At 46.4% G+C, this 15,245-nt stretch overlaps 1 protein-coding gene across 3 annotated transcripts in view; it reads left to right on the forward strand.

Annotated features, from left to right (window-relative positions):
• Positions 1 to 15,245, forward strand: part of Arsg (arylsulfatase G) — a 113,704-nt gene that overhangs the window by 63,636 nt on the left and 34,823 nt on the right. For all 3 annotated transcript variants that reach the window (XM_069993148.1, XM_069993149.1, XM_069993150.1), the window contains exons 3-7: positions 323 to 510; positions 4,677 to 4,724; positions 8,397 to 8,508; positions 11,341 to 11,478; positions 14,696 to 14,892. In XM_069993148.1, the coding sequence (XP_069849249.1) occupies positions 323 to 510; positions 4,677 to 4,724; positions 8,397 to 8,508; positions 11,341 to 11,478; positions 14,696 to 14,892 (683 nt within the window). The remainder of the gene's footprint in view (positions 1 to 322; positions 511 to 4,676; positions 4,725 to 8,396; positions 8,509 to 11,340; positions 11,479 to 14,695; positions 14,893 to 15,245) is intronic.

The following is a 15,245-nucleotide window of genomic DNA, read 5'->3' on the forward strand; positions in this document are numbered from 1 at the left end:
GCAATTTGTCCTTTGGGCAAAGCCATTTGTTGATTTATTTATTTTGCAGTTCTGTGTCTATCTAGGAATAATTCTAAGAGGCTCAAGTACTCATTTGAGGGTTAGCCCCCTATATTTGTAAGTAAGCTACTTTGAAATATGGAATCTGCAAATTCATACCCATTGGCTCTGAATTTGCTGTGTGGCCATGAAGTAGTTTCATTGCTTCTCTGGACTGCCTTTTCCTGGTACTGGGATCTCAGGGACTGAGTGGGAGTCACCATGTCTCTTGGTTTCCCTTCATGTGGCTGTCAAGGTCCTGATCTCATTCCTTTGCACACAGGTTTGTGGACTTCCACGCAGCGGCCTCCACCTGCTCGCCCTCCCGAGCCTCCCTGCTCACCGGCCGGCTTGGCCTTCGCAATGGAGTCACACATAACTTTGCGGTCACATCTGTGGGGGGCCTTCCGCTCAACGAGACCACCTTAGCTGAGGTGCTGCGGCAGGCTGGCTATGTCACCGGCATGATAGGTAACGCTGGGTGCTGTGCCCTATGTGTTTATCTGGCTGCTTCCTGCTTGCAGAAGAGCCTTTATCTCCTCTGCCCATGTCTGCTTTTTTCTTTTGTGTGTGTGTGTGTGTGTGTGTGTGTGTGTGTGTGTGTGTGTGTGTGTGTGTGTGTGTGCGTGTGCGTGCATGCGTGCGTGCATGTGTGTGTGTGTTTGCTAGTACTGGGGCTTGAACTCAGGGCCTGGGTGTTGTCCCTGAGCTCTTTTGCTCAGTGCTAATGCGTGAGCCACAGCTCCACTTCTGGCTTTTTGGTGGTTAATTGGAGCTAAGAGTCTCATGGACTCCTCCGTGGGGGTGTGAGAGGGGACTGTGTGGCCTCCAACTGTGATCCTCAGATCTCAGCCCCCTTAGGAGCTAGGATTAAAGGTCTAAGCCACCCTCCCTAAAATGGATGGGCTTTTGTCCTAGTTCTTGCTGCCTCAATGCCCTTGGCAGTTCTTCGGCTCAAAGAAGCAAGAAGTAAGGGGAAAGGGTTCTAGCCTCAGGTGTCTTACTTTGATCAAGAAAGCAAATAGTCCAGGGCAGTCGCCCATGCCTGTAATCCTAGCTGCAAGATCACTGATTGAAGGCAGCCCAGGAAGAAAAGTTCCTGAGACCCATTCTCAAACCAGAGCTGGGTGCAGTGGTATGTCTGTCTGTGGAACTGCATGGTTAGTTGAGATGGGTAGGTTCGCAGTTCCAGGCCAGCCCAGGGAAGAAAGAAGATGGGACAAGGCTTGAGCTTGTGATCCCAATGACAGTGGGAAGCCTGAAAGTAGGTGGATTGAGGGTCAGGCAGGCACTCTATGTAGAAAGGGAAACCCTATCTCAAAAATAACCAGCACAAACTGGGCTAGAAGCACACAACAGTATCTAGGGAATCTGGCAAGCACAAGGCCCTGAGTTCAAGCTCTCAGTATTGCCATAGAAAGGAATGGAGGGAAGAAGGGAGGATGGGAGTGAAGGAGGGAAAGGAAAAAGATGGGAAGAAGGGAGGGTGGAAGGCAGGCAGGAAGGAAGGAAGGAGGGAAAAAAGGAAGGAAAGAAGAAAAAGAAGGAATGAAGGATGGAAGAAAAAGGAAGGAAGGAAGAGAAAATACATTCCCAGGTCTTGGCATACGTATATACATGTGTATGTAAGTAGTACATATGTACATACATACTTGCATGCATGCATGCATATTGTGAAGTCACGTCTTTAAGTGCTGACATTTACTGTGTTCCATGCATGTGATGTTTCTTAATTGTGCAGTGACAGGACTGTTTCTGGCTGGTGAGAGGCCTTGCTTCCTGGCCTCTACCAGGATCGAGGCTGGTCTCGATGGCCCTCTGCCTTCTTTTTCCATGGGCCTCCTGCAGAGGCTGAGATGACCCAGCCGTCCCTCCAGCCTCCCCAGGAGCAGCCTCTGATTGTTAGTCACTCAAAGAGCTCACTGCAGCGGGAGTCCTGCCTCTCTCCACCACAGTGAAGTGGCATGGGAGGGTGTGCCCACCGGCAGGTGACAGCCAAGGCCCTTGTGAATGAGCCACCAGTGCCTGCAGCCTCCCCGTTCACCTGTTGGAGGCTGTTTTACCAGAATCAAGGCCCCTGGCACCTCTAGTGTTGTCTGTACCCCTCCTCTGGCCTAAAGAATTTGTCGTTGTGCTCCAACTGAAGGGGTGGTATTGTCCCAGAAGGGCCAGCCTCCATCAGTTGGAGAAGGGGCCAATTAAGATCCAGCCGCCTCTCTTTCCAGTCCCTTTCTCCCCCTTCTCAATCCCCCAAGGTAAAATTACTCCAACACCTTGACACCACAACAACCACACTCAGTTCCCACTGGGGGGGAGGGGCAACTTACAGGCACTGCCAGGATGGGCGTGGCCAAGAAGCCTATGCTAAATAGGGGTGGGGCTCCATCCCACAAACCCCGCCCCTTGTGCCTGACTAGTAAACAGCCTCTCACAGGACCCCTGGTCAGCTTCCACCCTGCCCTCTCTCCTCTCACCTTTGGTTGTCCTGGAAAGGAGATTTTTGAAATCATGAACTAAAGCACACTTAGAGGAAAGGGTAAAATCTGCTAAAGGAATAGTCCCTTTCACAACACTCACACTGTCGGGCTGGGAAGGTGGCTCAGTGGTAGAGTGCTTGCCTTGCATGCCTGAGGCCCTGGGTTCGATTCCTCAGCACCATATAAGCAAAAAAGAAAAAAGCCGGAAGTGGTGCTGTGGCTCAAGTGGTAGATCGCTAGCCTTGAGCTGAAGAGCTGAGGGACAGCGCCCAGGCCCAGAGTTCAGGCCCCATGACCGGAAAACAAACAAACAAACAACATGCACACTGTGCTACTAATCTGTGTCCAGGATACCACTCAACTCCTCACCTTACCTTGTTTATCCTTACAGTTTTTTGGTTTTTTTGTTTTTTTAAATGGGACTGGGATTGTGGCTTAGCAGTAGAGTGCTTGCCTTGCATGCATGAGGCCCTGGGTTCAATTCCTTGGTACCACATAACAACAACAAAAATGTCACTGAATAAATCATAAAAAATAAAGTATTGAAGCAACTTTTCATCCTTATTATAATTTTGGAATTAAAATAATTTTAATATCATTTTGTATTTCCATGTCATAAATCCATGTCTTCTAAATTTTTGTTAAGATTTTTCTTTTTTTCCCTCTCAAACCTGTGGATCAGTTGCAGGAAGAGAGTAAGGGACTCTCACGGAGCTCCATCCAGATTCTCTGACTGTTTTTGTTTTGTTTTATTTTGGCAGTACTGGAGTTTTGAACTCAAGGCCTGGGGCTTGCTAGGTGAGAATTTGCTGCTGAGCCACCCCCATCCCTTTTTGCTTTTAGAGTATTATTATTATTATTATTATTATTTGCTTTCAGATTCTTTTCTTTTCTTTTCTTTTTTTTTTTTTGGGTCTGGTCGTGGGGCTTGAACTCTGGGCCTGGGCGCTGTCCCTCAGCTCTTCAGCTCAAGGCTAGCGCTCTACCACTTGAGCCACAGCGCCACTTCCGGCTTTTTTTCTTTTTGCTTATGTGGTGCTGAGGAATCGAACCCAGGGCCTCAGGCATGCAAGGCAAGCGCTCTACCACTGAGCCACCTTCCCAACCTCTATTATTATTATTATTATTATTATTATTTGCTTTCAGATTATTTTCTAGGTAGAGTCTCACTTTTTGGCCAGGGCCAACCCCAGATTGAGATCCTCCTACCAATGGCCTCCACATAGCTGGGGTCACAGATACGTACCCTCATGTCTAACTTACTGATGGAGATGGAGTCTCACTAACTTTTTTTCTTGGGCTGGCCTTGAACCATGATCCTCCTGATCTCTGCCTCTCATATAGCTAGGATTACAGGAGTGAGGCATCCTACCAGGCTCCTTCTTCTTCTCCTTCTTCTCTTTCTCCTTCTTCTTCGAGACAGGGTCTCTATTTAGCCCAGGTGGGCCTTAAACTCTCAGCCCTCCTTCCTCAGCTTCTTGAGTGTTGGGATTATAGGTGTGCACCACCAACCACACCTGATTTGATTGTTAATATTGAATTTGTCTTTAAAAAATAAGTTGGTAGACTTTTTTATAGAGGCCCTATCTGATCATTTACTTAGCCATCCTCCTTTGATTGCCCGTTAGTTTCTTTCCTTTGTGTTTCTGAGTTGTGCCCCTGTTTAGATCTTTGTCTCCCATTTTCTCTAACTGCTCACCTTGGGAGTCATTTTCCTGGAGTCTTACCCTGAGAGGGAATGAACAGATCAGAGGTTCTGACCTGGTCAGTCTGCCATGCAGCCCCAATTACTTCCCCAAACCTGATGCATTTACCAAGCAGAGCAGCAGGTGGCTGAGCTTTCTCATTTGCTACACTGTAGGTGTCTCAGCCCTTGAGCGGAAGATGATGATGAAGCAAGGCGGGAAGGGGCCTTTGAGACTCTGCAGCATGGGTACCTGCATCCTGGGCCGACTGCTCTGGTCTATATGTGGCTTTCCTACATCGTTCGGAGTCTTTCTTGCTCAGTCCCCGTGGGTTCTAGACAGTCCTAGATAAAGCCAGCTTGTCTGCCTTCTTGGCTGGTCGTGAAGCTGATGGAGAACTGAGTGTGGGACAAGCTACTCAGAGTGTGGGCGTCCCTCTGGGGATTCCTCTGAACGTCTCTTTATTTTTGCACAGGTAAATGGCATCTTGGGCACCATGGCTCTTATCACCCCAACTTCCGAGGTAAGAATAGCTTCATTACTTAGGAGACAGAAAAGAAGATTGAGTGTGTAAAAGGACTTATTAACGTTTGAATCAGGGGCAGGTGGCTCACATCTTTTTTTTTGGTCAGTCCTGGGCGCTGAACTCTGGGCCTGGATGCTCTCCCTCAGCTCTTCAGCTCAAGACTAGCACTCTACCACTTGAGCCACGACGCCATTTCCGGCTTTTTTGTGCTTATGTGGTGCTGAGGATTGAACTTATGGCCTCATGCATGCAAGGCAAGCACTCTACCACTGAGCCAACTTCCCAGCCCACACTTCTTTAATCCTAGCTGAGATCTGAAGATCATAGTTCAAAGCCAACCCAGGCAGGAAAGTCTGTAAGACTCTTATCTCCATTTAGCCACTAAAAAGGTAGAAGTGGGGCTGGATATGTGGCTTAGTGGTAGAGTGCTTTCCTAGCATGCATGAAGCCCTGGGTTCGATTCCTCAGTACCACATAAACAGAAAAAGCCAGACATGGCACTATAGCTCAAGTAGTGGTAGAGTGCTAGCCTTGAGCAAAAGAAGCTCAGGCTACTGAGTGTCCAGGCTCTGAGTTCAGAGCCCCAGGACTGGCAAAACAAAACAAAACAAAGTGGAGCTGTGGTTTAAGTGGTAGACTACTAGCCTTGGGCAAAAAAGCTAAGAGACAATGCAGTGTCCCAGGCCCCACGATCAAGCTGTAAGACCAGCAGAAACAAAACAAAACAACAACAACAAAAATAACCTTAAGCATTGTACTGGGGTTGAACTCAAGGCCTCAAGCTTGCTAGACAGGTGCTCTCCCACTTTAGCCATGCCCCACACCCTGGATTTTCTCTTAGAAGCATGATGCTGTAAGATCAGTCTATGTGGCTGTTCACTTATCCAGGGCCCTACCTATCCATTCCCCTTTCCTCTGGCCATTTTATAAGCATGCAGCTGGCCTTTTTCTTGAATGTGCTTCTCTGGCTGTTTTGCAGACCCCTCACCTCCTCCGCCCCTAGTCCCAATGGCTCTCCCTATTTTCTCTGAAGAAGGGCTGCCTGCCTGCCCTTGTTCTAGAACTGGCAGATTGTGCTTCCACATGTGCTTTTGAAAAATGGCCAAAAGAAAAAGTGAAGACCTGATTTCTCCATGCTCTGTGAAGGAGTCTTGCTTTTCCCCCTTGGTCTTTCATTCATATTTGGCTTGTGATGGGTTGGACTGGATCACACTTTTGACACTGTGAGTCCTTATTCCCAGAATCCTGATACTGAGGAGGGAGGGATACTGAGACTGAGTCCTGCCCCAAGGAAGTGGTGCCATGTTAGATTTTTTTTTGAGTATGCCAGGAGAATGGGAAGTAGAAACAGGGAGAGAGAGAGGGAGGGAGAGAGAGAGAGAGAGACAGAGGGAGGGAGGGAGAGAGAGAGAGAGAGAGAGAGAGAGAGAGAGAGAGAGAGAGAGAGAGAGAGAGAGAGAAACACCTCCTACATACTTGCTATCCCTGGATCAGACAGTCTCAAAAAGCCTTCTGATGTAGACACTTGAATTATCTTGGTTCGTATCTCCCATTCCCTCCTGCCTCTTTTTACCCTGCCCACAAGTACTGTCTAGTTCCCACAAACCTCTGGCTGCTTCTCCACACCTGCCATAGATCATCCACACAGTCCCCTGTTCCTCACATGTCTCCAAGGCTCTTCTTTCCCTGGGTCATTTCTCAGAAGGAAAATCCAGAAAACAATATCTGTTATCTAGACCAGGAGTTGGTATAGACCTATGGCCCAAATCTAGTATGCAAGTCTGTTTCTGTTTGGATCTCTAAAAAAAAACTGTATAGATATATACGTATACACATATGTGTGTATGTATATATATATGTATATACATATATATGTATATATATATGCATATATACATATTTTTTGTCTTTTCTTTTTTGGTACTGGGGATCAAACCTAGCACTCACTAGGCAAGCGCTTTGCCACTGAGCTACATCCCAGTCCCAAGTCTGTTTTTGTAAATAAAGTTTTATTGGAAAACAGCCATGCATCTGTGGACATATTGTCTGTGGGTGCTCTTTTACTTCCACAGCAAAGTTGAGAAGCTTCAACAGCTTTTATGGGCCCAGCCCATAAAAACCCAAGATATTAACTCTGGCTCTGGTCTCATCTTCATACCAAGTGCAGCCAGGGCTGGGCCACTAATCTATGTGGTTTCCAGCTCTATTGATATACACCAGGGCAGCATGGAACTCACATTTTTAACCCCACTACTGCTCACATTTACCAGCTATTCCATATATACCACCGCTTACGGGGTGGCTGAAGATGTAATGTCCCAGCTCCAGGAGCATGGCGGTGATGGGGAAGACTCAGGTCACCATGCTGACGGCAAGTCTGCAGGTTGTGCTGGGACTATGAAAGGAGCAAGAGTGGAGCAGACATTCTGTAGGAGACTTTACACCAGAACCCACTGGACATCCCTGGTACAGCTTCACAGAGCCACAGAGGCTTCATGTGCAAGGCACTCTGGGAACTGGAGATAGCTGGGTTAGTAGGAAATGTGTTTCTGAGCGGCTGTGGTACGTACAAGGACAGAAGACCAAGCTGAGGAGGCAGTACTCCCTGTTTACCTGGCCTGGAGTTCCAGGCTGTGGGCAAATAAAACTCTCGGAGATCTGATTTCTGTTGACTACTAGGGAAATCAAGAGAGCTGACACAGTTTCCCAGGTGCTTAGGGAAGGCTGCTGGCAACAACGTCCATTCTTCAAGAGACATTTTGAGAGTCCTGCCCCAGCCCATCGCATCCCTATATCTGGGAATAACTTCATTCTCTAATCTGCCTTGTTAGTTTGCCTCCTCTTCCTGCCCCCGCCCCTCCCCCCCACCTGTCTCTCTTTCTTTCTTTCTTTCTTTCTTTCTTTCTTTCTTTCTTTCTTTCTTTCTTTCTTTCTTTCTTTCTTTCCTTCTTTCTTTCTTTCCTTCTTTCTTTCCTTCTTTCTTTCTTTCCTTCTTTCTTTCCTTCTTTCTTTCCTTCTTTCCTTCCTTCTTTCCTTCCTTCTTTCCTTCTTTCTTTCTTTCCTTCTTTCCTTCTTTCTTTCTTTCTTTCTTTCTTTCTTTCTTTCTTTCTTTCTTTCTTTCTTTCTTTCTTTCTTTCTTTCTTTCTTTCTTTCTTTCTTTCTTTCTTGACCAGGCTGGCCTTGAACTCTCAATCCTCTTTCCTCAGCCTCCTGAATGCTGGAATTATAGGCATACATTTCCACACCTAGCTCACCTGCTTATCTCTTAGGACTTCACCTATATACTTTATTTTCCTATCAGATGTGAAATTTTTTTTCACCCCTTAAAGTGTCATATGTGTAGCCGATTGTCACCAAGTGTGCCTGTTTAACCGATGATGGCAGATACTCAATAATCCATCTACTCCCCGCCCCCCACCCCATGCTAGGTTAACTCTAATCACAAGATGTTTTGCAAATCTAGTCTTACAGCCAGAACCCAGCAAAGTGATTTTTCTCTGCTTAGTTCAAAAAAGGATATTAATCAAATCCTCTTTTAATTACATACTCCAGAGCGCCACAATATTAAATCATAGGAAATTAATTTTTTTCACTGGTGTGAAGAAGGCGGGCACATTGAGAAGCAGCTGAGTGTGGGGGAGGGGCACTAACCAGATGTTTCTCTTCCAGGTTTTGATTACTACTTTGGAATTCCATACAGCCATGATATGGGGTGTACTGATACCCCGGGCTATAACCACCCTCCTTGTCCGCCATGTCCACTGGACGCTGGCTCATCCAGGTAATGCCATTCAACATTTCATGTCCAAGAACAAGGGGATATCCAAAGGAGAAGATGCAGATGGCAGAGAGTCTAGACAGCAAATACCTCCAGGGCACTGTAAATGCATTATTTGCATTATTTGGATACAAAGAGGAGAGAGATGACTTTTTTTTTTCCTGTAAGAATTTTCCCCAGGTGTCTTGGATTGTTTAGCTCAGCTGGAGAGAGCTTTGAACTATGCAGGCCTCCAGCAGAGGGGACTTCTACCCTCTTCCTGCTGGCTTTGTTCCTGTACCACTCATCTGACCTCAGGAGGGGGGGATAGGGAGGGAAAGGGGGGGGGAGAGAGGAACAAGACAAAAGAGAATAAAGGTGAGGGGAGGGAAGGAGAGAAAGATTGAGAAAGAGAGGAGGAGAGGAGGAGAAAGAGATTGAGAGAGAGCTTCTACTCATCAGACAAGTCTTGACATTGGAATGGTGTCCAGCTACCGAACAGGATGTTTTCAGGAATAGTTTAACGAAATGGGAAAATGCACATGATGTAACCGTAAGTAAAAAGCCAGAAGCAGGTCATCAGTGCGATGCTCACGACCTCTATTTCATATCTTTTTTGTTTTTGTTTTTGTTTTTGTTTTTGTTTTCCTTTCCTGTGCTGGTACTTCCCTGGGATTGAACTCAGGACCTTGCTTAGCTTCTTTTTGCTCCAGGCTGGCATTATACCACTTGAGCCACACTTCCACTTCCAATTTTTTGGTGGTTAATTGGAGATAAGAGTCTCTTGGATTTGGCTGTTCAAGATCCTCAGAATTCAGCCTCCCAGGTAGCTAGGATTACAGTCATGAGCCACCGGACCCTGGCTTTGCATCCATACCTTTGTGGCACTACGGAGAGAGAGAGTCTGGAGAGATGAAACAGAATGTTGCTAAGGGCTCCCTCAGCTTGTGAAATGGAAAGGGTATCAGTTTTTCTCTTTGTATTTCCTGAATGTTCTGCATGATTGAGCAATGGCATCATGAGGAGAAAGGATGCTAAGCCTTATGTAGGTAGTAAGTAAACGCTGGCGCTGAGTGCCACTGCTCAGTCTACGCTCAGGTTCTTTCTAGGGCCACAGGTGTCTAAGTTGCTTACTGAAGCTCAGCTGGCTCATTAATCCACAATAGTTACTGTAGTTATGGCTATTTATTTGGAAATGGTTGCATTCTGGGAACTACCTACACTTCCCTGTAATCCCATGACTCCTGTGTGAGGCAGTCATTTACCTACTTTACAGGTAAGGTGCTTGAACTTGGTTCAGTTCACACCGGAGTTAGTAAGAGATGAATGGAAATTCCCATGTGGGCCCCTCAGAGTCCAGAGCCCATGTCCTCTCTGCTGATTGTTGGATCAGCATTGTAGATATCAGCTGGTTGCTCATTGGAAATGTAAGAATTCAGACCTGACCCCAGGTCTGCATTCTTTTTTTTTTTTTTTTGGTCAGTCAGTCATGAGATTTGAACTCGGGGCCTGGGCGCTGTCCTTGAGCTCTTTTGCTCAAGGCTAGTGCTTTACCATTTTGAGCCACAGTTCCACTTCTGGTTTTCTGGTGTTTAAACAGATAAGAATTTCAGGGCTGGGAAGATGGTTCAGTGGTAGAGCTCTTGCCTTGCATGCCTGAGGCCCTGGGTTCGATTCCTCAGCACCACATAAGCAAAAAGAAAAAAGCCGGAAGTGGCGCTGTGGCTCAAGTGGTAGAGCGCTAGCCTTGAGCTCAAGCGCTGAGGGACAACGCCCAGGCCCACAGTTCAAGCCCCACAACTGGACCCCCCCCCCAAAAAAAAAAAGAATTTCACTGGACTTTCCTGCCAAAGCTAGCTTGGAATTATAATCGTCAAATTGTAGCCTCTTGAGTAACTAGGATTACAGGTGTGAGCCACCAGTGCCCAGCCCCAGAACTACATTTTAAGGAGATTCCCAGGCCCTTCAGATACATCTTACAAATGGACAGCATCTGTTTCTGCCTCCCTAACTGAGGTATGAGTGTTATACCTGTAAATGCACTGGTAATACATCAAGGTATGAGTTGTATTGGCCAGTCTCTCATTGTCTCTCTCTCTGGTGCTAACAAGTCTTTTAATCCATATTAAAATTAGACGGCCAGGTGTTGGTGGTTCACGCCTGCAATCCTAGCTACTTGGGAGGTTGAGATCTGAAAATCCCAGTTCCGAAGCCAGCTTGCGCAGGAAAGCCCATGAGACTCTTTATCTCCAGTGAGCCAGCAAAAAGCCAGAAGTGGAGCTGTAGCTCAAGTGGTAGAATAACAGCCTTGAGCAAAATAGATAAGGGGCAGTGCCCATGTGCCCTGAGTTCAAGCCTCAGTATTGGCACAAAAAAGACTTAACATTGTTCTAGGCCATCTTATATATTGATGGCCAAACACCGTGTGATCTCAAGGCCTGATCATGGACGTAGGACAAAACTAGGTATTGCCTGCTGGTCACAGAGGCTGTCACTTGGGTTGGACATAGAGAAAGCCAACGATGGGGCTGCTAGTGGACTGGAGGATCTGCCTTGAAATCCCCTACCCTGCTAGACCCCTGCTGCATCTCCCTGCAAAGCCAGCATTTGTAGGCATCCTAGTGAACTTTACAGAATAGCTGGCTTGTCCGGGAGCACCCACATCTGTTCAGAGGGAATGGAGGAAGGTGTGTGATGCTGATGCTGGTTTTATGTTTGGAGGAAGTGATGGACTGGCTAAGCCATTAGGAGCCAGCCCACTAAGTGCCTCAGATTTCTCCCTGTCACCTTCTGTTCTGCTCTGTGCCTACTCAGTTTGTGGAAATGAACACGCCTCTAGCTGTGCTTTCCACCCAGGAGCCTGGAGAGAGACTGTTACACGGAGGTGGCCCTTCCTCTTTATGAAAACCTCAACATCGTGGAGCAGCCTGTGAACCTGAGCAGCCTTGCAGAGAAGTACGCAGAGAAAGCAGCCCAGTTCATCCAGCAGGCTAGGTGAGGAGCCCCGGCCTCCTGTACTAACCCAGCTCCAGCCCACTCTTCCGCAAACACCACGACCCCAGGCCCTAGCACGTTTTAGGCTATCATGCAGTAAAGAAGGACACGCACATGTCTTCTACATAAAACTGGCAAAAAGTCCCTCTGGGATGTCTGGACCTGGAGTAGAAGTTCCTCAGGATTCCTGGGGGCTTACCTGTCCTGCTTTGATGCCATGGGCATTCTGTCTTCTCCTACTGGAGGACGTCCTTGAAGGTAGGACCTGCCCACTGTGTGTGGGGACACTGAAGGCATTTCTTGGATTCCTTAGTCAGCAGAGGGTATTAGGATCTTATTGTTGCTATAAGAAAATGGCCGCCAACTCAGGCATGTGCTCATTCACTAGCTATCTGTATCGCTAGCTATCTGTGGGTACTGAGCACTTGAGTTGAGGTAAGGGCCCCAAAAATGCAGGGTGAGAGTATTTTACTGTATTACATAGTTGCCCCCCCAATGTCTGCAGAGGATTGGTTCCAGGACCCCTAGACCCCTCGTCCCCCAATCCAGGGGGACCATAATATGGTACACTTTACATCATCTCTAGATGATTGGTGACATCTAATACAATCTAAATGCTCCATAAATAGTTGTTATATAGTATTGTCTAGGCAATAGTAACGAGAAAAGTCAGTCCATGTTCAATACAGACATGATATTTTTTCTATCTAAATTTTTTTTCCCATCCGTGGTTGCTTGGAACCATGCATGCAGAATCTGAAGTTATAGAAAGCTGTGTATGCGTACCCTATACACATACATATGCATATGCATATAATACACACACTATACCTATACATATGCAGATGCATATAATACACACACTATACCTATATATACTCGTATGAGATACATGTGCAATATAGATACATACACTGCAAGTGTATATATGCACATATGTGTGACATAATATTTATTCTCTTCACCATTTTATTTTTATTTTTTATTGCCATTGTAGAGTTGATACACCGAAGGGTTACAGTTATATGAATCAGGTCATGAGTGCAATTGTTTTTGAACCGTGTCTCCCCTTCCCTTGCTCTTTCCCAGTTTTTCCCTCCCATCCCCACTCACAAGATGCACAGTTCATTTTCCACGTAGTGTCTAATGACTACCACGGTTGTATTTGTTCACCCTTTGTTCCACCTTTTCTGTGTCTCCCCTTTACCCTTCCAAATACAAATAAACTAAGGAGACAAGAGGAAAAGAAAACAAAAACAGTGTCAACTGAAAAAATAGCTCTTGTTTCCTTTTTGTGGAGTTCATTTCATAACATATTATTTTATATGTCATACGCACATAGCTATTGAACCTTTGTCATCCACTCCTATTTGTACCCTCCTTTGGCTTCAGTGAATGTCTAGCATCCTGTATAATTTATCATGTTCGTGTCCATGTCTGTGTCCTGTGTATGTGTGTTTAATGTGGTATTTGGCAGCATTAAGTATACCGTATCTCTAATCTTTGTTTTAAGAACATTTCACCTTTCCTAAAGGAAACTGTGTACCCGTTAAACATGAACTGCCTTTTCTTTCCCCGGCAACTCCCAGGTCACTCTGCCACTCTACTTCTGTCTCTGAATTTAAGTGCTCTAAGGAGCCCATGCAAGTGGAACACTTCAGTATCTATGCTTTCATGACTAGCTTATTTCATTTAGGGCAACATCCTTATGGCTGATCTGTGTTGTGACATAGGAGACGCTGAATTTTTAATTTTACTTAATTTTCCTGAATTTAACTTAAATGAGTCAAATTTCTGGCTGTGCCAGTATCAAAAATACTCAGCTTCTGTTACCTCTCTCTTAATATCTCTCACTCCCTACTTCCTCTCACCCCCCCCAAAAAAAAAGAAAATCAGGGTCTCCTGCGTGCTTGGATTGCTGGAGTTCTACCACACTTGCTTGGCCTTTTCACTCAAGGCTGGCACTTTACCACTTGAGCCATGCCTTCAATCTGGCATTTTGCCGGTTCATTGAAGATAGAGTCTTTTGGACTTTACTACGGGTTCATTGGAGATACAGTCTCTGGGACTTTATTGGAATCATGATCCTCCAGATCTCAGCCTCCTGAGTAGCTAGAATTACAGGTGTGAGCCATCACTGCCAGCTTCTGTGAATGCACGTGGCTGAGTGTACTCATTATCCTTCTGTGTCCTCTTTATTGCCCCGCCCTGGGTGTGGCCTGTGGGAAGGGGCTCCTTGAAGGTGGAAGAGGAAAAGTAGGGCGGGGTGACAGTTCCATGTGCTGGCATGGAATGGGGACAGACAGCTCTCAGTGGAGACCATCCCAGCTCCTCCAAGCCTGACATTCTGCAGGGAATCAGGGTTAGTATAAAACAGATACCTGATTTAAATATCCCTTGGCATCTTGTGAACCTTTGAGATTCCCCATGGTCATCTGAGCCTTCCCTTCATTGCATGTGCGTGTATGCGTGTATGCGTGTGTGCATGTGTGCGTGCGTGTGTGTGTGTGTGTGTGTGTGTGTGTGTGTGTGTGTGTGTGTGTGTGTTGGGGCCTGGGCACCATCCCTTAGCTTTTTTACCTAAGTCTGGTACTCTACCACATGAGCCACCGTTCCACTTCTGGCTTTTTGGTGATTAATTGGAAGTAAGAGTCCCATGGAGTTTCCTGTCTAAGCTCCCTTCAAATTGGGATCCTCAGATCTCAGCCTGTGCATAGCTGGGATAAATGGCATGAGCTACTCATGCCCAGCTTCTACTCATTCTTTGAAGGGACATGATAAGTTCGATTCAAAGTACAGCTGTTTAGAGTATAGGACTTTGTTCTTGGCCAGTCCCAAGTTCAAATCCAGACTGTCCTTTACTAGTTAGAGACAGACCCAGGACAAGTCTTTTTGTCTCATTTAGTTTCTGACTCACTGTCTGAAATGGGGAGTTTGGGGGTTCTTATGAGCATGAACACAGACAACAAGAGTCCCCTGTAATACTTTCTCAGTAATTGTGAAAGGACATTAACTAGTACTTATGTGAGCCTCATTTTTATTGGCTGGATGAATGACTTCCACATTGCTTATAGGGTTATAGACAAACATGTCCTTCCTAAGCCTAGGATGCTGACCCTGTGAAGGATTTTCCCAGAGGTCAGCAAGACTCATTGAGGCTGTGGAGCAGACAGGCCAGCTTCCTGCAGTCACCTCTTGGTTCTCCTGTTTGCTTCAGCACCAGTGGAAGACCCTTCCTGCTCTACTTGGGCTTGGCCCACATGCATGTGCCCTTACCTAAGATCCAGCCATCGGTAAACCCAGGGAGCCAAACACCATACCGTGCTGCACTCCGGGAGATGGACCATCTAGTAGGGCAGATTAAGGACAAAGTTGACCACACAGCGAAAGAAAACACCTTCTTCTGGTTTACAGGTAAAGTGATAATCCAGCCAGCCCAGCACAATCTAGGGGATACCCTGGGAAGAGCTGAGCTTGATCAGAACAAACTTTGCAAACAGAGCAGGGGTTCCCTTTGAACTTGGGGCCCTGAATGTTTGTTGGCTGAGTATGTGTCTGTTGGATCCTCCAAGGCCAAGTCCTGGAAAGGTTTGTGACTGACAGAGCTTGCGCCTGGCTGGCCCCAGAGGTGCTGATTAGCTGTGGGTCAAGTTGAGATCTGGATCTGAATCTGCATTTCACTATGGTGGAGAGTTGGCTTAATCCTCTAAATGTGGGGAAATGAGCTCATAAATAATGGTGCGTACTCCACAGCACAGTGGGAGGTT

The sequence above is a fragment of the Dipodomys merriami genome, unplaced genomic scaffold (assembly GCF_024711535.1).
Source record: "Dipodomys merriami isolate MVZ:Mamm:240054 unplaced genomic scaffold, mDipMer1.0.p SCAF_42, whole genome shotgun sequence".
In the NCBI taxonomy this organism is placed as follows: domain Eukaryota; kingdom Metazoa; phylum Chordata; class Mammalia; order Rodentia; family Heteromyidae; genus Dipodomys; species Dipodomys merriami.